Source organism: Aquarana catesbeiana, linkage group LG06, assembly GCF_042186555.1.
Source record: "Aquarana catesbeiana isolate 2022-GZ linkage group LG06, ASM4218655v1, whole genome shotgun sequence".
Lineage (NCBI taxonomy): Eukaryota > Metazoa > Chordata > Amphibia > Anura > Ranidae > Aquarana > Aquarana catesbeiana.
Window position 1 is genome coordinate 111539175 of NC_133329.1, and position 23124 is coordinate 111562298.

The 23124-nt window shown below is 44.0% G+C and overlaps 1 protein-coding gene across 2 annotated transcripts in view; it reads right to left on the reverse strand.

Moving 5' to 3' along the window:
• Window positions 1-3249: 3249 nt before the first annotated feature.
• The window catches only part of USP31 (ubiquitin specific peptidase 31), a 186301-nt gene continuing 166426 nt past the window's right edge, over window positions 3250-23124 (reverse strand). For both annotated transcript variants that reach the window (XM_073636690.1, XM_073636689.1), the window contains 2 exons: window positions 22747-22899; window positions 3250-9842 (listed from right to left, as the gene is read on the reverse strand). In XM_073636690.1, coding sequence (XP_073492791.1) covers window positions 8425-9842; window positions 22747-22899 — 1571 coding nt within the window. In that variant the 3' untranslated portion in view covers window positions 3250-8424. The remainder of the gene's footprint in view (window positions 9843-22746; window positions 22900-23124) is intronic.

Below are 23124 nucleotides of genomic sequence, written 5' to 3' on the forward strand. Positions count from 1 at the left end.
CAGGGAGCAATATCAAACACAGAGTTTTGTGTGGGAAGCAGACAACATACAGCCGTTTTATTTTTACCAGAACCTCAATATGCAAGTGCCTGGTCTCACCCCAAAAATGCTTCTCATCAGCCCAAATTAAAGTGTGGCCTGAAATTATGTGTGCAAGTATGGAGAAAGTTTGACAACTATTTGCATCTCTTCCTGGACTTCATAGGGGCATTTTAATGTCACTTTCTTCTTCAGCCTTTCTAGCAATTCATCTGGATACTCCTCATGGTTTGTCTTAAGAGGAACTTAAGCTTGATTTTTTTTTTTTTAAGTCTGCAACTACAAATACTGTAGCTGTTGACTTTTAAACATCAGGTACTTACCAGTACTTGGGGTCCAGCACTCTTCCTGCAGCCGATTCTTCTCATCACTCCAGGTCGCTGGTGCCACCATCTTGGATAGAGGCTGCACATTTTGACTAGCATGGCACCTTCCTGGGACAAGGGACTTGTCTGCACTTGAGGATTGTGGAAGCAGGAGCAAGTAACGATAAAAATCTGTACTGGTCCCCCCCCTAAAAGAAAACCCTTTAACTCAGTTACAGGCTGAGGGGAGGAAGAAAACCAGCAATACTGCACTCTGAGTGAAGTTCTGCTTTATGAGTCCTTTGATTACTTAAAGGGGTTGTAAACCCTCATGGTTTTTCACCTTAATGCATTCTTAAAAAAAAAAAAAAAAAAAAAAAATAATAAAAGTTCTTAAACCTGGAGTGTTAGCCTATTGTCGGTTATGTTTCATTAAAAGAGAAGTATGTTTCTCTTTTCCTATTCATACTTACCTAGGTGGATGCAGCATCAGACCGATGCTGCAGCTGTCCCCTTTGCATCTCTGCACCGAGAACCGAGCAACCAAACATCGCTGACGGCTCGGTTCTCACCCCCCCCCCCCCGAGAGGAGAGCTGCTGCCTGTCAGTCAGCAGCTCTCCTCTCTGCTCCTCCACGCTCACTGCAGCGCTGAGCTGTAGAGGGGCGGGGAGCGGCCATCATCAGTCAAGCTGGCGGATCCAGACTTCAGGAGTCGGGACTGATTGCAGTGACGTCAACGGAGAGCGGATTTCAGACTGCTCTCCTCTGAAAATGGGTCACAGCAGTCCAAAACTAATTGCACTCCTGTGACCCAGAGGAGAAGCTCAGGCTGGACTTCTCCTTTAAGTTGAGGATGCTGGCAACAGCCCAGAAATGAAATGTAGTTGTGCTTGAACACTAAAGTGTAGAAAAAGATCACGGAAAGGGCATCACTGCACACACATATGTTTATACAGAATTAAAGTTCCTCTGTTGTCTTTAGCAACCAGATTCCATCTGTCATTCAAGAAATAAAATTTAAAGCCGATATATATATATATATATATATATATATATATATATATATATATATATATATATATATATATATATATATATATATATATATATAGTATCTCAGCTTTACATTTTCTTTCTTGAATGACAGATGGAATCTGGTCGCTAAAGACAACAGAGGAACTTTAATTCAGTTTTTTTTTTTTTTTTTGAGTACATCTCCAACAAATACACGAGTAATTCCAATGAAGCGGTTTTATGAGGCAAAGTATTTTTTGTCTTCAGAATATCAACGAACTCTCGAAGACTGGAAGTCTGCCAGTGCTGTCACAGAACTTGCTGAAAATAAATCGCCAACATGAACACTTGGGGGGGGGGGGAGATGAGCAGTCTGCCACACACAAACTGTTTTGCAGAAAGACTACAGAAACAATGAGGAATGTGCTATGACATGTATACTTTCACTTTTGTACGGCAATCTGCTGCATATTAGGCAGTGTCTGTTTCAACAATAAATCAAAAATGGTTTAAACTGGATGCAACAGACCCCTTGGTCCAGAAGGCACATGAGCAGCCCTTGATCCTGACAGTAGGCAATGCAGTCTATGGTCCTCATAGGAAAATGGCTCAGTGCATCTTCATTCCTAATAGATTGCAGCCTACTGTGCACTATGGACATTGACAGGAAACAACAAATGCACAATATGAACCCTGATAGGAAATGTAACTGCATACTCTGAATCCTGGCAGGAAGTAAGGTCTTCACAGCCTTAAAACTGTCAGGAAATGGGGCCTGCACACAATCTGGAGTAAAATAGGGTCCTCGCACCCCTGACACGTAAGAAATACAGGGCTGCCTTTCCAGACCTTCTTAGGGAAATGGTTGACTGATGTTGAACTACCAGCTATAAGGTCTTTGTAGGCAAGATAGACTTTCTAACCATGCTTGTATTGGGTTAGGGATTCAAAGTATTAAAGTAAAATGGTCAAGGCAATTTTGAAGTCATTTAGCCTTCGGTTATAGGAAACCTGCACTCTGGGGGCTCTCACTGCTGATCTCCTGAAAGTAATAGTTGTCTGGATATCTCTTGCTTTAAATTCTGAGTGGCCAGTTTGAAACAAGCATACAGATCAGAAATTTAGAACTGCCGATCTGTATACTGGCTCCAGGTGAGTGCCTTTGAAGGCACGGGCGCCATTGGGTTAGCACAGCAGCAAGAAAATTAGCAATGCAAAAAAAAAAAAAATAAAAAAAAATAAAAAAGCTAGCCATGGCAACCTCCATATTCAGTACAGGTTTACTTGAGCCTTTTTTTTTAATTTTTATTAATGCAATAAGGAATTTTAGCATGTGCATGTTTAATGTACTACTGTGCTGCAGCTACACTGGAGACCCAGACCACTCCAAAATGCCCCCTTGTACAGTGCTACAATCAACAGTGCTGCTCAGGGAGTGTAAATGTTTGATGCACTGTGCAGGTGGTATGCCCAACCGTCATAGACCTGGACTCCTGCTGGATCTCCACACAGGGCATTTTAGTTCTAGCTACAGTACAAACTAAGAAGACACTTGCATCAAAAGAGAAGTAGGGCCAAATCTTTTTTTACCCTACTTCTCCTATGGATCACAGGAGTGCACTTCTACCCGTTTTCAGCCTACAGCAGACTAAAGCTCCCGGTCGGCTGACATTACTCCAATTAGCCGGTCCAAACTCTGGATCGATGTCGACTTTACAGTCAGGATACTGGTACCGGCAACTGGCTCAGCCTCTCAACGAGCCGCTCCCATTCCCTGCACAGCCGAGCGCTCCAGTGAGCGCTGGAGGGGCAGAGCAGTTATCGGCTCTCTGCTCACCAAAAACTGAGAACTGAATGATCAGCGGCCTTTGATCACTCTCAGTCTTAGAAGCAGCGGGGGACAGATGCAGCATCCACCTAGGGTAGTATATCTTTCTTTTTTTTTTTTTTTAAAACCCCATATTTTTTAAATTACCATTTATATAACCTAACTGAATTACAATAATAAAAGGCTTTACTTGGAATTATAAATTGTGACAGGAAATGGGACTGTACACCCAGAATTCTGACAGGAAGTGGGAACTGTATTCTGGGGTTCTAGAATCCTAACATGAAGTGGGGACTGAATGCTCAGATTCCAACAAAATGGGGGAAATGTGTTCTTTGATGCTGACGGTTAACATGGACTACGTATTACTGTTCCAACAGGAAGTATCGCTGTTCTAGACAGGATATGCTCACAAATCCTAGCAAGAAGCAAACACTCTGTCTGGCCAAACAGGAAGTGAACAACAGGATATGTGTTTTTTTTTTTGTCGTCTTATAAGCAGCTACCTTATTCATTCAAAGAATTTCCTCCCAAGAGCTAAAGTGCAATAACATACCAGGTAGTGATAGCATATCAGGGAAAAAGGAGAACAAATTCAAGCTAGTATATATTGTAAAAGGGAATATGCTATTCTGGTAAAAACTTACGAGTACATCTCCGCTCTACGAAAACAGGTAAAAAAAAAAAAAATAGATAACTTGATACATACATTAGCATAATACTAGCACTAACAAGAGGTGCAGGTAATAGTAATAAAACCCAACAGCAATAAAAGATTTTCCCATCTTGTGCCCCTCCCTCTACAACATAACACTCATACACACCATCTTGAGGAACTCAATTGTCTAGAGGTGAAAGCACCAAGAGTGATTACCAACAGTTTCTTGCATAGGTCACAAGTGCGTGCACATTCAGTCGAAACACTGCCATGCAAAAAGTGCCTGAGCAGGGGTTTAAAAAATGAGGAAACATGTCCAGCCGTGCATCTGGTAGTATGCTACAGGAGGAAAGGAGTGACTACACTAAATTTACTCCACAACAATCTGCAATATTGATAGAGCAGCAATTACAGGTTAAAAAGGCAAAATATAAAACAAAATCTGTTTCACATATTAGTGTTCTACTGCATTGATCTTTAAATTCCAAACCAGCAACCTTCATGGAAAAAATAGTAGTAAATAAATAGCAATTTAGGGTCAAATCCCTTGATAGGTACGAGCTGACCATATACCAGCAGAGACCATCGATCAGGAGGTTTACTTTCATATTTCCCAGATTTTTTCTAGAGAATGCAATTTTTTCCCCTGGTTTAAAAAGGGAAACTATAGTCCAGTGCAATTTGTTTTACACCTATATGAAAACACAATCAGCCCTTCGAAATTAGAACTTACGTTTTAAGCTTTGTTTTACGGTGTCATTTGTAAACACATATCTATGCAGGTGCAGCTATTTGTGTTCATTATATACGCTGGCTGGACTACCAGTACCAGTTTTTGCAACAAGTTCTATTACACCTCTATTTAGGGTGAAACATGGTGCCAAGCATACAGGCTCCTTTGCAAAAAATAAATAAAATGCATATTTTTGCAGGGGAAATATGCAATTTATTTATTTTCCTTAGAATGCAGTTAGCATTTAAGTCTGTTGATCAGATCTGACTGACAATAGACAATCCAAATGCATCCAAAAACATCAAAGGATGGATGTTTGGACATAATCCTTCAGAAATTTTTCATCTGAACAATCGACATCAGCTCTCAAAAGCAGTACGGCAACAAAACAGAAAATTGAACGATCATTCCAAATACAGATAATTTTGTCAAATTTTATAATAAGTTTTACTAGGCTTAATAAGTGTCATGAGGTTGTAGTAGTCATCTAATTTTAGGATTCATAGGATTCCCTATGCCAAACTGAAGTTATAGTCATTAAAGCATATCTCTGGGTATCAATAAAATAACTTACATTGGCTTGTTTTTCTAGGCAATCTAATACAGAGGAATACTTATCTTAAATGTGATCTACAGCACAGCATACACTTTAATTTTACAACATCAGCATTGTAACAGCAATACAAACAATCGTTATTTTTGAAAATACAATAAGTGATTGAAATATTTCCTCTTCTGTTGTGAGCGACTGAAAGGACTATAAATCCCATGGTACTATGCTTCCTGTAAGCAGTGATTCCTTTACTGACTCCAGCTCCTGAAACTTTCCTTTCACACCTTTGTAGTTCAGAAGGCAGGCTCTATGAAATATGTGACACAGCAGCGCCTACCCACAGGCAATAGTGAATATAAGTCACAGAATTCAAGGTATTAAATGTGAGGAGAGTGAATGTTCGCTCACATTCTGGCACTAATAAGCAGAGAAAAAGATCTCCAGCTGCTACAGAGTAAGGTAAGTATTCCTCTGTATTAGATCATCAGCTATAAAAACTAGAACAATATTTCTAAGCTAAAGGAGGGGCCACAATGTATTTAATTCATGCCCAAAGTGTTGCTTTAAAGTGGAGTTCCACCCCAAAATGGAACTTCTGCTTTAAATGCTGGTGACCCTGACATGCCACATTTGGCATGTCATTTTTTGGGGGGAGCGGTTACCCAGTTTTTACAGGCCCCCAGCTCCCACTTCCTCCCCTGGCGCCAGAAGATCGACCCCCCCCCCTCCAATCTTCTGGGACACGTCATAGGTCCCAGAATACTGCCAGCCATTCACAGTGCGCAATGCGGCTCGCGCCCACAGTTAGCATGCTGGAGCTGTGGAGAGGAGGGTGAGAGGAGCAAAGCTTCGTGCGCCTGCATCGCTGGATAGGTGAGTGTCTGATTATTAACAGTCAGCAGCTACACTTTTTGTAGCTGTTGACTTTTAAATGGGTGGAACTCCACTTTAAGCAAAGATGCTAATCAAGGTTTCCGCTATACATGTCACTACTGGAGAAACAATTACAAATTTGGGTAAAAAAATAAAGCAATAAAAACAAGGATCAATAACCTAGTAAAAATGTGACAGTCATACCAGAAATGTCAGGTAAACGTTATATTATATACTTGAACTTCCTAATCACAGACTATAGTTTCCCATTAAACGTATGATCATACACAATGTTTTTCCATGTTAATTGCCATGCACATGGTGAGGAGAGTTTACATAAGAGCTGAGTAGCATGATTGCCCTCTGCTGCTTTTGTTGCAATGGAGACTCAATTACAATTGTGCATTTCTTCTATTTTGCAAGTTGCGTTTGTACATGTTAAAGCTAGGTAGGTTTGTTCAGCATTTGTTTTAGATGTGGAAGTTCAGATAAAATACTTACTGTTGCCGGATAACATGCAAATGATTACTGAACAGAATTTACAACAGCAGAGATTATGTACATCATGACTGTACTTTGGGATATTTTGCAAGGTTGTAGTCTGCAAAACGCTTTGCAATGGCAGCAACTGGCTGTTGTGAACCGCACCCCATTAATCTAAAACAGGAGGTACAAGATCTGTACACTTCCACAAAGGTCCTAAGGACAATATGCATTCCCACCTGCGATAAATAGAAACTGGTCCACAAAACAATCAGTTGCAAACAATAAGCACCCTCCATGTTCTAATCACCCCACAGAATTGCTGTAATGAAATAAGTAGGGTGTACACACTACCTCAAACAGGAATTTCCAATATACATTAAGCGTTCTGCTACCAGTATCCCATGCACTCGATATCACAAGTTTATTAACCTATGAACAGAAACAATGCTAAAATCTCTCCTGCATGAAAAATATTTGCTGTACATGACAAGGGTAACAGGCTTAGTCTTTATGATTTAGGATTATGGCTTGTCAGACCTATCACATTTCGGTAAAGCCATCTCTCAGTACCTTAACAGTTTCCTTTACTGAAGTCAAACATGACTTGGGAGGAAATACAGCACTAAACACTTGGGCGGTGCAGGGGACAGACCGCAAGGATTATTGACTTAATCCACCCATTAAAAGCTATAATGTCCCAGCAAATTAAACAATGTTGACTATATGCCAAACGTTAATTTTTGTCTATACACACACACAGAAATAAAGCATATATTTAAAACTCAGGGTGCCGTTTTACAGCAGCCATCAGTCTTACAAGACAGCTACTAATAAAAGGTTTATAAAGCAAATGTGGAGCTCATTAAAGCCTAGGACTTTCTGGTACAAGGGAGCCGCTGTAGATATTCAACTCTTACTGTCTTTTGGAGTTACCAGGTTGTAAAAAAAAAAAAAAATAATCATAAAAAAAGGAGCATGCGAATTAGGCTGTATGGACTGTAGATTACATGAGAGAAGGTCACACACTAAAAAGGGACGAGGTTACCCATCAGCTGGGAGGAATAGTGGGTTTTAGCTGGAGGAAATAAGTAATTGGCATTAGGAACTGAGCAGGGATACAATGCTTTTCAAAAACACTGTTTAGGGTTTTGGATGAACTTCTGTACATGGATATAATAGCAGAAGGTTGCTTGTTGCGATATTCATTACCAAATTACAGATGGCGATAGGTGAATTTAGTAGACCAACAAAAGCCAAGAGCATTCTACAGTACAACCACTGCCGTACAGACCACTTTTGCCATGACATGAGCATATGAATGGAGGAGAGCTAGAGGCTGTGATGGAGAGGAAATAAGCTTTGTAGCCTTCAGGAAAAAAGAAACGATGTGGAGCTGCCCTTTGCATGTGCATAGGAAACCACAAAAAAAAAAAAAAAAAAAAAGAGCAATGTTATCCTTCGCTTGAGAAGTAAACTAACTTTTATCCTACTCTCCACTGTACTGAAGTCATAGCCAGGCTTTGGTAAGGAGGAGGAGAGATAAAAAGCAGCATTCGGTTGGCAGAAGTGAAAAGTAACCCCACCTCCCCCACCCTAAAATCCCTCGAGTTAAAACAAGCAGGCAGGTTTTAGCAGGCCTGGCTGAGGACAGAGTTCATTTGCTGAGGAAGCATTCTGAGGAATTCTCACCCACCAGTAAAAGAAATTCCTTAACACAAGTCAACTCTCATGCTGCAAGCTTAGCTGGGAAAATCAAGAACGAGACCCCTTAACCCCACAAAGAAAAAATAAAAATTAAAAATAATAAAACAAATCAAAAAACAAAATAAAACGTTAAAAGTGCATACATTCTGAACAACAGCTGTAAGCAGGGACAGCTCTCCTGCATTCACCTCCAGTCAGGACATATGGTACAGCTGTCCCTGCACCCTTTGTCACTGAGCTTTAGGCGATGGCTTAGTTGAAGAAGGGAATTTTTTTAGGTATCTATCAGAAGTCTTTTTAGCACAAGGAGATGACTGGGTTCGATTTTCATCTGGGGAAGACTTGGCTTTGTGTTGAGGTAAGACAGAATGCTTTTTTGGGTTTGGGGCAACCTCCTTGGTTGGCGAGGCTGGCAAGTTGTCAGTTTTCTCCTGACTTAAACTCTTGGTTGTTGTAGGTTTCTTGGACAGTATGTTGGTTTTTCCTAAATCTGCTGATCGTCTGGTTTCTTTTTGCCTTAGAGCAGATTTAAAGAAGCTCAGCCCTTTATCCTCTGACTTGCTGTCCCGTTTAAGACCAGAACGAGCTGTACTTTGAGAAGTGCGAAGGCTAGCCATAGAGGAACTACGCACTGTTCGATTGTCTGCTGGAGAATCGCTGCTCTTGGGTTGTGCGGTACGGGTAGTGCTACTGCTAGGTTTTGCTGCAGAGGCCTTGTCTGAGCCCAAGCTTACCTTAGACGCCTCCCTGCTAAGAGTCTTTTCCGGTGCTCGATGTTTGCTGGATGTGCTTGACACTGAGGAGTTCTTAGAAGTTGGGGCAGGTTTCTTCTGTGCCGGAGAGGAGATGTTGCTAGGGGTGGAACTCGACGTTCTTTGCCTCTGTTGACACACGGGAGTGGAAGCTTCCTGCTGTTTCCCAGAGTCTTTCCGCAGTTGTGTGGATGAACGACGTGTGGGGGTTTTAACTTCACACCTTTCGCTTCTTTTTGTTTTTGTTGTTGGTTTTCCATTGCCGCTTGCTGCCACTGAGGTGGGTGTAGAAGAGACCTTCTCTGTTGCTCGTGTTGTTTTACCCTGCTCCGTGGTTGTTTTACTGGTAACGGGCTTATTACTATGTACTTCCTCAATTTGTGGTGAACTCTCCTTTACCGGGGAGGAATTTACAGAATCACTTTGATCCACAAAGGCGATATGATTATTATTATCTATAGGATCCAGTAGTGGGTTCCTGCCCACTAGCTCAGCTGCACTCTTTCCAGACAGCTCAGCTGGTACAGCTTTTTTCACCACTGGTTCAGGCTGTGCACCACCTTCTGCTAATGCCAAAGGAGCCCGAGTTGAGGTCCTATACTCACGTTTTACATTTTCAAGGTGTTCATGGAAGCTACCAGACAGATTCCGAAGGCTTCCAAAACAAGATGTTGACACATGGTCATCAGCCTCACCAATTTTACCGAGTGAAGAACCATGTATGGGGGAATCTGATGCATGGCGGCAGGAAGTGGCTGCCCGCAGATGCAGTTTGGCCGCTAGTGACCATGATGGTCTAAATCCATTCTCATTTGAGACCAGGGGACTGGTAACTGAAGACCGCCCAGAGCTTTGACGCTGCACACTTCTTACAAATGGACGTGAGGAGAAGCCACCTATAGTGGAACAGAAAACAGAAATCAATCTAAAAACCTTAACGTTTTCTGCTTGTACATAAACAGATACACTTGCAAACAATTGAACTAGCATTTTTTTTCTGTACACAGAACCTTCTCCCAATGCCCCAAGTTCATCCATTTGGTATACAGAATGGCTTTGTCATGCCACGCAAAACTTTACAAACTAAACTTTTTTGTATTAAGCTTTTCCAATCAGATCTCAGCTCTTTTGAGCCTTTGGGCTTTTCCACTGAGGCTGATAAATTTTTGCGCATGCCAACACAACCCTGCTCTTTGTGGTAACAATATGATTGTGTTCTACATCCTTCATCCAGAACAGACTAGATTCACTGGAGCACTGGTATCTATAATTAATTTAAAGTGTAACTAAAGGCAATTTTTGTTTTTTGGTTTTGGATAGAGTAGAGATGGATTAGAAAATCTGTCAGTTTTTATTGCACTCTGTGCTCCCATTAGGGAGATTCACTCTCTCCATTTGTCCTGTTTACCGTTATCATTGAAAGTGAAAGTAAGGCTCCCTTCACTTCTTGGCATCCCAGATCGTGGGCAGAACTGCTGCGATTCTGCCCACGATCCTGAAGGACGCCAAATCACAGGACGCCCGTGCGATCACCCTCACCTTCCAATGGCACCCCAAACATCACGCGATTTTAACACGATTGTCACCCGACGAATCGTGGTAAAATCACGCACACAAAATCGTGGGATGCCTGTTTCCCAAAAAGTTCTAGTACTTCTTTTGATCGACATGCGTACCGCGATTTTGTTTGCGTGAGTTTACCGCGATTCGTCGGGCAACAATTGTGGCCAAATTGCACCGTGATCGGGGTGCCATTGGAAGTGAGGGAGATCGCATGGGCATCCAGCGATTTGCCCTAATTCGGAATCCAGCCCACGATCCAGAAAGCCAAGATGTGAATGGAGCCTAAAAGAAAATCCCAAATTTTGGGTTGACAACAGAACACCAAGAGTGGAAATCTTCCAATGGGGACATTCGTTCAGGTGACCCTGGTGAAGCAACACACAAGCAGGATTGCTCTTTATTAGCACCCATCAGTGGTACATAGACAATAGGTATCCAAACAGATAAAAAAGGGAAAACAATCCATCAAATAAGGCATAAAAAAGTACACAAAATAATAAAAAAAAAAAAAAAAAAAAATAGGATTTTTAATATAGCTCACCTGTAATCCTTTTCTTGGAATACATCACAGGACACAGAGCAGCCATAGTAATTACTATGTGGGTTATACACCACCTATAGGTTAATGGACACTGGCACACCCAAAGACAGGAAGTCCCCCTCTATATAACCCCTCCTTCACAGGAAGCACATCAGTTTTGTAGCAAAGCAATGTATATTCCAGCAAGAGGGGAGAGACCTCTGTGTCCTGTGGTGTACTCCAAGAAAAGGATTTTACAGGCAAAGTGTATTAAAAATCCTATTTTTTTTATTGTACATCACGGGACACAGAGGAGCCATAGTAATTACTATATGGGATGACCCAAAGCAATGCCCCTGAGGGGAGGGAGACACCATCATAGAAACTGCCACCAAAGAAGGACCTACTCTGCTATTTGTAATACGCTGAGGCCAAAGGCAGTATCTTCTACATGATTGATTGACATCGACCTCGTAAAAACCCTGTAGATGTATAAACAAAAGACCAAATAGTGGTCTTGTACACCTGGGTCACTGACACCCGATGATGGATGGCCCAAGATACTCCCACATCTGGTAGAGAATCTCTGCAAGGACAGTCAAGACCAATTCAAGTCTAAAGGACACAAGAATGGCCTGACAGGTGGGACTGTCCAAGTTACATGCTGTATGAGGTATGAAACAAGGAGTGAGAACAACAGCCCCTGGAAAAAAATGGATAGGGGCGAACTCTGACACTTAAATGGTACTTAAGGCAAAACTCTATTCCTCTACCAATTGGAGAAATAAATAAAATCCCCCACCCACATATTTCTGCAGGTGCCACTGCCTGGCTTCATGCCAGGCAAAAAAAATATTTTCAAGTCCTGTAATTGAAGTTCCCCGAAGCTGGCTTCCAGGGACTCAATAGTGCTGAGATACAGGACTCAAGACCATCAGGTCCTGCTGGACTGGGAGTGTCCAAGTAGCAATCTCCACAAGACTCGCTATGTCTGTGTACCAAGCCACCCCCCCGCCCCCCCCGAGCTAATTTGGCCAACACTAACATCAGTGTTCCACCTAACGGATTGTTCGCAAAGGATGTGGCAGAATCCGAAACGGGGAAAAAAAAAAACATCAAATAAGGTGTTACTAGTACATGTACCCTTATTAGCAGTGGGACTCTTGTTCCAGACACACCTGTCCCAAACTGTTGCAGAACTTGGGATCTAGAATATTCCCCTGCAGAGTTCCTCTAGCCACTATCCTATACTTGGAATAAGTATTAGTGATAGAGACAGCTTTGTACTGTCCCAGACAGAATGTGGTACACCTCCCTGGGTCACATGACCTCTGGTGCCGGCCTGGTGGATGAAATTATATAGATAATATATATATAAAAATATATAAGCAGAGGCATTTCTAGATTGGACCAACAGGTTTGTCCTATGATCCATAGCAAGGCATACTGGCCAATCTTATTGGACAGTATTCTACCCTGTGGAGACCAGGCCCACTGAACTGTAGCCAGCCTCAAGTCAACTTAGAGAGGCTGGCATCAGTGGTTATTTTCCAAATTCCTGAAAAGGAAGAATATCAAGCACCGATTTTTGCTCTGTAACACCCAGGAATCAGAGCCTTCCGGCAATGCAATGCCTGGATCTTCAAGTTCCAGACAGAGAATGAACCTCTACCAAGACCTGGAGCAGGGCTGTATGTAGAGAACGTGCTTTGACATAAACACAGCTTCCTCCTTTAGAAATATATTGCAGGAACCCCTGGAATTGACTGCTTCTTGGGCAAAGATTATTGAGGAGTCTTCAGCAAGCCCGGCCCTGGGGCTAGATGCTTTGAGAAAAATCCGGAGCTGTGGCCAACCCAAAGGGAAGATTCACAAAAAAAAAAAAAAAAACGGCTTTCCACTGCAATTACAGAAATCTTTGATGAGCCTGGAAACAAACAGCCACATGAAGATGTGCATTTACAGATTATGGACCCCAAAATCTACCTCTTGCAGAGAGGTCATCACTAAACAGTCTAGCCTATCCGGAAACAGAAGGATGTTCAGCGGCTTGAGATCTTAAGATAGACCTCATGTCCCTATTTGACTTTGGAACTGCCACCATCTAATTTGCTCACAATAATGAGCCCATAACATCTGCTCCAAGAGCAAATGTAAGGCAAAGACTGACAACTCTGTGACAGACCCAGACAGTCCCAAGAGGTGCACTTAACCTACCAGGTTTCTGCCGGCTAAAGATGGAACAAACCACCTCAGAGACTGCCCTAAGTTTTACTGGCCTGAGATGCTCTCAAAACCCAGCAGCCTCAGATGCCTCCCTCACCCCGTTGGAGAAAGCCTACAGCATCTGGTATCCCCTGGCTGTCTCCCATCTATATAGTAACCGGTTTGACTCTGCTTAGGCTTCGATCAACCAAAATCAGGCATGAACAAAGTGACATGGCCGTAGTCTGATGAAAAATGAATGCGTCAGGACACACTGCAATGCCAAAACACCACAGTGGCTCAGATGCACCCGAAACCACGGTCCATGGGGGGATGTGGACACTGCCAGATCCCTGAACCTGAGAGCGGTGCTCCTGCTTCTCCTGGCTGCCTCTCTTTTCTTTAACCATTTAACTGGTATAACAAGTAAATAAGCAACTATATTATCCAACCTAATAAACAATCATCCAAGGATGCAGGCCTAAAACAATGTGGGTTTACCTCTATACAACCCCTTAGGTATTGCAAGTGCCTAGTTATGCAAACATGCAGGTATACAAGTGTTCTTGCCATTCATGCATTTATGTATGCAGTGCAGGGTCAATCAGCTCATACGCATGTACCCTCAGGCAAACAAGCACCCAGGCAAATAGGCCCATATGCATGTAGTCCTATGTTAATAAGCACATAGGTAAATCGTCCCAGAAAAACAAGTACTCATGTATACAGTTTAATGTAATAAACATACGTATGCAGAACAAATGAAAACATGCCTGTTTAAGCAATATGCCTCTATGGAAGCATTGTTTATTGAAGCATGTGCTCATGCAAAATATGCATTTGGGCAAAATATGAAAGCGTGAGCTGTACACACGCATTCATGCAACATGTGCCCATGCAAACAAACGTTCTCGCAAGCCTCAAGCATGCGTTTATGAAATGTGTTTATGCAACATGTATCTATACAGACATGTATAAACATGCATCTTTATGCAACCATGTATCTTTATGTGATCATGCATCCTTATGTGATCATATATTTTTATGTGATCATGTATCGTTATGCGATCAAGTATCTTTTTGCAACCATGTATTCTTCTGCGATCATGTCTAACCATGTACATTTAAGCAAACATGTATTAACATGCATCTTTATGCAGCCACGTATCCTTACGCAATCATGTAGCTTTATATAATCAAACATCCTTATGCGATCAAGGATCCTTATGTAAACATGTATAACCCATGTATATTTAAGCAAACATATCTCTTTAGGCACCCATGTAACTTTATGCGACCAAGTATCTTTATGCAATCAAGCATTTCCATGCAACCATGTATCTTTATGCGACCATGAATAATCATGTCCATTTATATAAACATGTCCAAACATGCATCTATAACCATGCACATTTATGCAAACATTAATAACCATGCATCTCTGTGCAACAATGATCATGTATCTTTATGCAAACATGTAAAAACCTTGTACATTTATGCGAACATGAATAAACATGCATCTTCGTGCATCCATGCATGCTTGTGCAACCACGATCATGTATCTTTAGCAACCGTGCGTTTCCCGCAACCGTGCAAGCAAGCACCTGCTTAACTAAGCCCCATACTAGACCTGCAGGATTAAGCCAAGTACACATGCACTGTACTGGAGATACAACTCCGTAAAAATGCATCCATGCTCACGTTTTCCCAAACGTGTATATTTAAACATGCATTTAAGCAACAAGATTGCAAGCATGTATACTACGCTGCACCTGCTTACAGTCAACACTTTAAAGTGAACTGCTCCCAGAGGTGTTTTAACTTACTTAAACATACAGTCCCCCGGATAAGCAGTAAATATGCAGCATATAATCATGACTTGTTCTTCATATAGTAAGTACTCACACTTTGTTAGTATCCTTAGGCTGCTGCTATGTCTCCAGAGGTCTACTGAACCTGTTGCCACATGGCATGGCCACCCTTCCACTTCCTGCCTATATAAATATAGGCCATACTGAGTGAGCCTGCGCCCTCTAGTGGTTGGAGGAGAAACAGCAGCTCACATGAGTAAGAGTACATAGCATGATTAAACAGCACACTGCTCCCAGTGGCCACCAGGAGGGCAGTCAGATCTCTCCATCGTTTTTTTTTTTTTTAAAAAAAAGAGAGACTGCAAACAAATGCAGACTTACCGTTCCTGCTGCAGGACTCTGAACATAACCGGAGTCCATCTTCACCCATGACGGCAAGCTTTGTCATAAAAGACCTTCATGGACTGGGCTCCCCTTAATGTGGGGTTCACTCCCCTGGACCTGTAAAAGCACCCTGCAGGAAAGCACCTTGGTCAGAACAAACACTGCACAGGGTTCCATTACGCAGGGTCCAGCACCGTAAGGCTGCATTACAGGCAAACCTTGAGGAATCTTTTCTCCTTCAAATGAGGCTCGGGTACCATCCATTTTGACTGACAGCTTTTTCGAATGGATCCGATTGAAAGTCCATGATTCCTAATAGAACTGTCCAGACCTTCAAGTATGCTCCAAGAGCATATGTAATCCGTGACCATCACCTTGAAGACACTGGCGAAAAAAAATGTGTTTTTTTGTACTCACTGTAAAATCAATTTCTCCGAGTTTATCGACTGACACAGCGCCTCCTTAATCTTGACCATTGGGTTATATCGCCTCTGCAGGAGTAGGATTAGGCAGAACAAAAAAAAAAAAAACACACACCTGGCTATGCCCATGGGCTGTCCTCAGTCAGAATATAATCCCCTCCCTGCTCTAGGTATCCAGTTTAGTAGCAAGCAGTAATAGAAGTATCAAAAACTCCATGGGGGGGTGGGGGGGTGCTGTGCCTGTCGAACTCAGAGAAATGGATTAGACAGCGAGTACAAAAATCCCATTTTCTCGTTCGTTCACTGCCAGGACACAGCGCCTCCGTAATCTTGACCATTGGGACGTCCAAAAGCAGTGCCAAAGAAAAATGAGGGGTGGGCAAAATAACCCAGGGCTAACAACAAGAGCCCTAACCAGGACACAGGAGCCTTAACCGAGTCACAGCAGCCACATCTGAAATAAAAAATGTTTAAAGAAAAAAAAAAAAAAAAAAAAAAACCACACCCCTTATGAGGGAACCCCCTTCTTAAAACAGCAGCCTGCAAAACCTTGCGGCCAAAAGAAGCATACGCAGATGCCAAAATATCTACTTTATAGAATTTAGTGAATGTATGCACTGACGACTAAGTGGCCGCCTTGCAAACCTGTGATATTGATGCTTGATGACGGAAGGCCCAAGAAGTACTAAGCGCCCGAGTAGAATGTGCTGTGACAGGGAAAGGAGGAACCCAACCCTTAATAGAATAGGCCTGAATCACAGTCTGTCTGATCCAACTGGAGATGGTAGTTGAAGAAGTGGCCAGCCCTTTCCTTGGTCCTTGTGTAACCAAAAAAAAGTGAGTCTGACCTCCGGAAGAGTCAGTGGATTCCAGATACACCCAAATCGCACGAACCACATCCAAGGCATGCAAAGCAAATTCCTTGGGATGAGACGGCTAGGGACACAAGGACGGCAACACAATATCCTCATTCAAATGAAAGTCAGAGACAACCCTGGGCAAGAATGACAGACAGGGACGAAGAACTACTTTATCCCTATGGAGTACTAAATAGGGACTATGACAGGATAATCCTGCCAACTCCGAAACCCTGCGGACCGAGGTAATAGACACCAGGAATGCCACCTTCTGGTAAGGTGGTAAGGGAATCTCCACAATATTCTCGAATGGAGGTTTCTGGAGAAACGATAGCACCAAGTTTAAATCCCATGGCTGCAAAAGAAACCGTACAGGTGGAGCCACATGCCAGACTCCTTGAATGAAGGTAAGAACTAAAGAGTGAGTGGCTAGGGGTCGCTGAAAGAAGACTGCTAAGGCAGACACCTGGCCCTTGATAGTGCTCAAAGCCAACTCCTGCTTAACGCCCTGTTGAAGAAAAGCTAAGACCCGAGCCACAGAAAAGGATCGAGGATGAACGCCAATCAACTCACACCAAGAAATGTACGCTTTCCACGTATGATGGTATATCTTACTAGGAGTCGACTTCCTTGCCTTCACCGTAGTAGGGATCACCAATCCCGACAGACCACTATCTCTCAGTACCTGGCTTTCAATGGCTAGGCAATTAAAACCAGTTACTGTAAAGCAGGATGGAAGCTCAGTCCTTGGTACAACTGGTTCTCTTTTAGAGGTAGCTTCCAAGGGAAGCTACCTCTACCGGAAAACTTTCGCCCACGATCCTTCGTAGGCACTGCAGAAGAGGAAGGCGTTGGCCCCGCAGTGACACTAGGAAGACTGTGGCGTCTACCAGAGGAACTTGCAAGATTGCCATGAGCCTCAGTTACTTCCCGTTGAACTGAACCTGCTGAAGGGGCCAACGTTCGAGAAGAAAAACTACTAACCTGGTCAGCATTCACTCTAGAGTCAGACCCAGGTAGCCCAATTTACTGGAAAGGGCTAGAGGGGACCTTGGATAGTTCGGACGTCACCCGAACCTTTACAGGAATTATACCCACAGAAGGAGACACAGGCTGCATCACAAATACACTGTAGCCCATGGACCAACTGGTCCGCTAAATTACCATAAGCAGCGGGAACCTGCTCACTACCCAGACCCTGGCGCAAAAGCGTGGCCCATTCGGTTAGGGTCTGCGACACCACGGCCGATACCAAGACTGGACGCAATGCCGACCCTTAAAGGATGGGGATTCCTCTACTGGGATCATGGTTGCTTTATTCAACCTGGAAACAGGAGGATCCACCACTGGTGGGGTAGTCCACTGTTTTAAAAAAGTGATTCTTCAAAGGGGTAGCGTATTGAGAAAAGTTTGGGGACCACAAAGGGTGATTTTGGTTGTTCCCATTCCTTATAGGTAAACCTATCAAAATAAGGCAGATAAGGAAACACCCTTGGTGCCCTGTCAGCCGCATCCCCCATCTTTAGAGTCTCCCGCACCGCAGTAACAAGTGCGTCCACCAGAGCTTTTTCACTCGCTGCTGAGATCGCAGAGGACTCATCCTCAGTATCGGACAGGTCAGGGGACGAGTGTCAGAACCATGAAATCAAACCGAGACAGAAGTACAGTTAAATCACACTTGTTTAATAATAAAAGTAAAAAGAACAAACGTAGTCAAAACACAGCCAAAGTTCAGTAACCAGAACGGATAGTAAGCCAAGCCAGGAGTCAGGGATCAAAAGTAGTGGAACAGCAAGCAGGATCTGTAGCCAGAAGGGAAGCCAGCAAAGCCAGTCTTTAAACTGGAACGCAGGAGATAGTTTCTTGTGATGTGGCGAAGGCAGATCTCCTCTGGACTGGGCGGCTTACGTAGGCAGGACTGACGAGCAGGATCATCAACAGCTGAGTAACTGTGGAGAGAGGTGGGAGCTGGCAATTAGCTGACAGCTGAGCGGCCAGCTCATAGAAAGAAAGGCTGAGCCTAGCCCTGACAGCGAGACATTAAACCCCCCTGGACGGGCCACGCCCCCGACGGCATCAGGCTCAGATTTAGATGAGACAGACTGAGCAGGGGAAGGTGGGGACGCTTCCTCCCGGGTCTTTGCCCACACGCACCCACCCTGGATACTAATGACTCGAGGACCGCCGTCAGTGCAACCATGGGAAGCTGTGGTTCCGGGGGACCCGCCACCTCCATGAGGGGATCAGTGGGTGAGATGTGACCCTGAGGCTCCATAAGGAAGAAGACCCTGTAGTACAAAGGAACTTTGGCACCACTAAGGGACACCCCAATGGCCAGGGTACCTATCAGCAGAGGGGGACATACACAAGGACCCCAAAGACTCACCCTACCAAACAAAGGAACACCGCAATTCGGACCCAGTAGCACCAATGTCGGCATCAATTTCATATATCCCGGGACAGGAACAGAAGCATAGGGAGAGAGGGAGGAGGAGCTCTGGCATCTCCACGAGGTTTTGGCCGTCTCTAGCGTCTCACTAGACTAGCGAAAAATGGCTGCCATGACATCACCGGCTACACAAACATGGCAGCCAGCCAGACCAACGTAAAATAGCCGCAGTGACCTCATCGGCTACACAAACATGGCGGCCAGCCGGAGACCAGCCAGACCAAGAGAAAATGGCCGCCGTGATGTCATCAGACCACCCAAAAATGGCCACCGGCTGTTTGACATGCTGCCAGGATCCTCTCTGTGCCTTCAACATTGCTGCACCCTCTGCAAGGGGACACACTTCCAAAAAGGTACTGTTCTCCACCAGACAGGGTAAACATTCAAGGGGACACTGCTGTGCGCTCTGCACTGGGACCCCCACACTGCACACTACCTCACACTGCACACACAGCAGGGCATGCACTTAGGGGTCTCCGCTGCACCCTCTGCACTGAACCCCCCCATACCGCCAGGGCAGGACACACACCATCCAGAAGGGAAATGGCAGGAGAGACCCCCAGGGGCCTCTGTTGCCTGCCCTGGGACTCCCACCAATCCGTGGGGGGGAGGGGGAAGCCCAGTTAAACCAGGGGACTTTAGGATGGGAGAAGGGATCCTGCATGCAGGTCTGACCATCCCTGGAGGGTACCCGTGTCCACCCCAAACCACACAAAGGGGGAAAGGGGGAACTGTACCAAAGTGGGGGGCTGTCGGCCAAGGAACTGCTGCGACTCGGACCAGAGCCCATTCGTATGCGACCCTGTGAGACAGCCTCCATCCCTTGAGGCTATGTCGTGGCCAACCTAGCACGTAGCTGCGATCTGCACACGCTCGCTGGCTGGACTGGGGAGACCACTAGATCTAGATTATCCAGCCCGTCACCCAGCCCGGCAGTTGACTGCAGATCTCCCAGGAGAAGATTCATTAAAAAAAAAAAAAAAAAAAAAAGACAAAAAGATCCCAGCAAGGAGCTAGGTCCTTACTCCTGACTAGACAGAAAAACTGAATACCTAGAACAGGGAGGGGGTTATATACTGACTGACAGTCCATGGGCGTAGCCAGGTGTTTTTTTTGTTCTGCCTAGTCCTACTCCTGCAGAGGCGATATAACCCAATGTAAAGAAATGGGTATTCCCGCGCTACCTAAGGTTTTTAGTAAGGAATGGAATTTGGTTGCAATGGTCAAGATTAAGGAGGCGCTGTGTCCATTGATGAACGAAAGAGAAACGGATGTGCTTCCTGTGAAGGAGGGGTTATATAGAGGGGGACTTCCTGTCTTTGGGTGTGCCAGTGTCCATTTACCTATAGGTGGCGTATAACCCACATAGTAATTACTATGGCTGCTCTGTGTCCCGTGATGTAGGATAAAGAAAAAATGAATTATGAGGGAAGACCTATATATCTCAGTCTTACAAATAGCCGTGGGTACAATTAGAAAATATCCAATAACCATTATCAACACTCCAACCATGGTTGCCAGATTTTGTCATATTTCCAGGGGCAATTTCTATTAACATATGTCAATTTATACAAAGTCAATACCCCATTAATGGTAGATTCCCAAGAGGATAATGGAGCAGGGGAGGGGGAAGCCCGCTTGAAGAGTAATTCCTTTTTCGCATAATACAGTAAGAGATCAATAGTTTTGTGTATCTAGGTCTCTGCTCATCATCATGTATGCCCAGTAATGCGAATTCTGGAGTACAGGGGAGAGACAGTTGTAAATGTGTGTTGATGAGATCAAAAACTTCCATCCAGAACTGTGTCACCCGCGGGCATGTCCAAAATATATGAAAGTAAGTGCCCTCCTCTGAGACAATCAGAAGACCCCTGTGGATAGATACTGTGCAACCTCTGTGGCGTAAAAAATACTCTGTAGAAACTTGGTTTGAATCAATGGAACCTGGAACAATCCTCAAAGCATTCCTCCCAGACTTTCCCTATCAAGAGCTGGTATATCCGCATGCCAATATTTCCCACAGCCTATCCATCTTAGGAGATTCTACACTAAACAGGGCCATATAAAGTGTAGACAGGGGTTTTGTCATTGAGTCCTGCGCTAGAAGCTCTTTAATTGTTCCCAATATGGGCAGGACTGGGAACTGGGAGTGAACCACATTCTATAATTGATAGTAGCGGAAATGCATCCAGCGGGGCAATAGTATCATTGAAGGCATAATGTCAGAAGTCTCCAAATACTATGTTTAATCCAAACCTGAGGGTCTGAAACTATCCAACAATGGGGAAAAGAGGGTTTGCCCACAAAGTGTTATAGGGAGACCAACAGTTGGGTTTCTGGAAGCGTGGTCTAGCAGCTGTTCAAACCCCAAAGCCTCGTATGCGTGATCAGATTGTTGGCAGGGGATTGTGTGATGACAGACTGTTGGCCTAAAATCCGACCGTTAGTACGCTCCTTCAGACAATTGTTGTCCAACTTTTGGCCAACAAATGTTGGATGGCAGGCTAGTAAATTTTCGGCGGACAACGGTCTGTTGTGAGATTTTCGTATCGTCTGTACACAAGTCCAAAGTACAAACACGCATGCTCGGAATCAATGCTCACCAAACACAACAATAGCAGAAGGTGCCCAAAGGGTGGCGCTCAAGAGCTGAAATTCCACATAGTACGGCACTACGTGTTTGTTGGCCGACAATTGTGTGCCGCTAGTATGCAAGACAAGATCCAGGCACACGCCCTTTTGACAAATGTTTGACGCTCTATTGGCCAACAATCCGATCTTGTGTACGAGGCATTAATGTGATGTTAGTTGGAAGCAGGAGGGACGGGTACACTGCTGAGCCCCTGTATACTAGATTACTAAGCTCCGTAAGGGACCCCAACAAGGCCACTTCAAGGCAAACTGCCACATTAGCCCAAGAACCCATAAAACACCAAACGGACAGTAACGAACATGGCAGCCCAACAGTATACTAAATAATTAGGAAGTGTCAGCCCCCCACAACTAACTGGCAGCTGAAGAGTCCACCTCGCCAGTCGTAGGGCAGCACCCACCCATATAAATGAACTCACACAGTGCTCTGGGCTCCCCTCACTTTGGAGGGTTTTCTCCCCATGTCCTGTTTTGGTTATAGGACAGGAAGTGAAGGGAAATCTCCCCAATGGGACACAGACGATGTTACACCCCTCCATTACTCTATGTAAAGTGGGAAAAAAAAAAGTTTTGCCTTTAGTTACATTTTAAAAACCTGCATCAAAATAGATATTTCAGTTTCATGTAAATGGTGATATGACATTTCTCTAGAAGACTTGCCATGATGTCTCTGCAAGTCAGTAACTACAGTTCACCCACCTGCCATCACAAGCAGCGCACTTTTTTTGTGTGTGTGTGTTACAGAGATGCCCAGAAGTGCTTTGACTTACTTTGCCTGTTCCTGTGTGAGAGGCTAATTAGCTTAAGTCAGACATAGGACATCTTGCTGGTGTACTCCCAAAGGCGGCTAGTAGATTATTCAGATCACCGGTGTCCTGTGACAGCAGTTCAAGTTTTAAATGGACTAACCCTTAATCTACAAGGTTATTTGCCTCACCATCATCTTCACTTCTCTCCCCCGTCAGCTCCACAGACTCTGCCAGCGATGCCAGAGAGGTGCGTCTAGAAGATGCTGCAGAGGCAATACTGGGTTGTTTGCTCCCAGGGAGCCTGGAAACCCAGTGATCACAAAGTGATGAGCTTGTGGAACCTGTAGAGCATAAAAACGGACACCATCAGCATTGCAATACAACTAAATACTCAAAAAAAAAGTCAGTGTAAAGTTCCTTTATGATAAAATCACTGAGCACTATTCAAAATTAAAGTTTTACTACAACAAAGAAAAGATCTGGTGATCCTGCCAACGACTTCCTTTTTGAAGAGCTGCATAATCTACCATAATCTGTAGGTGGATCCACCAATGACATGCATGCGT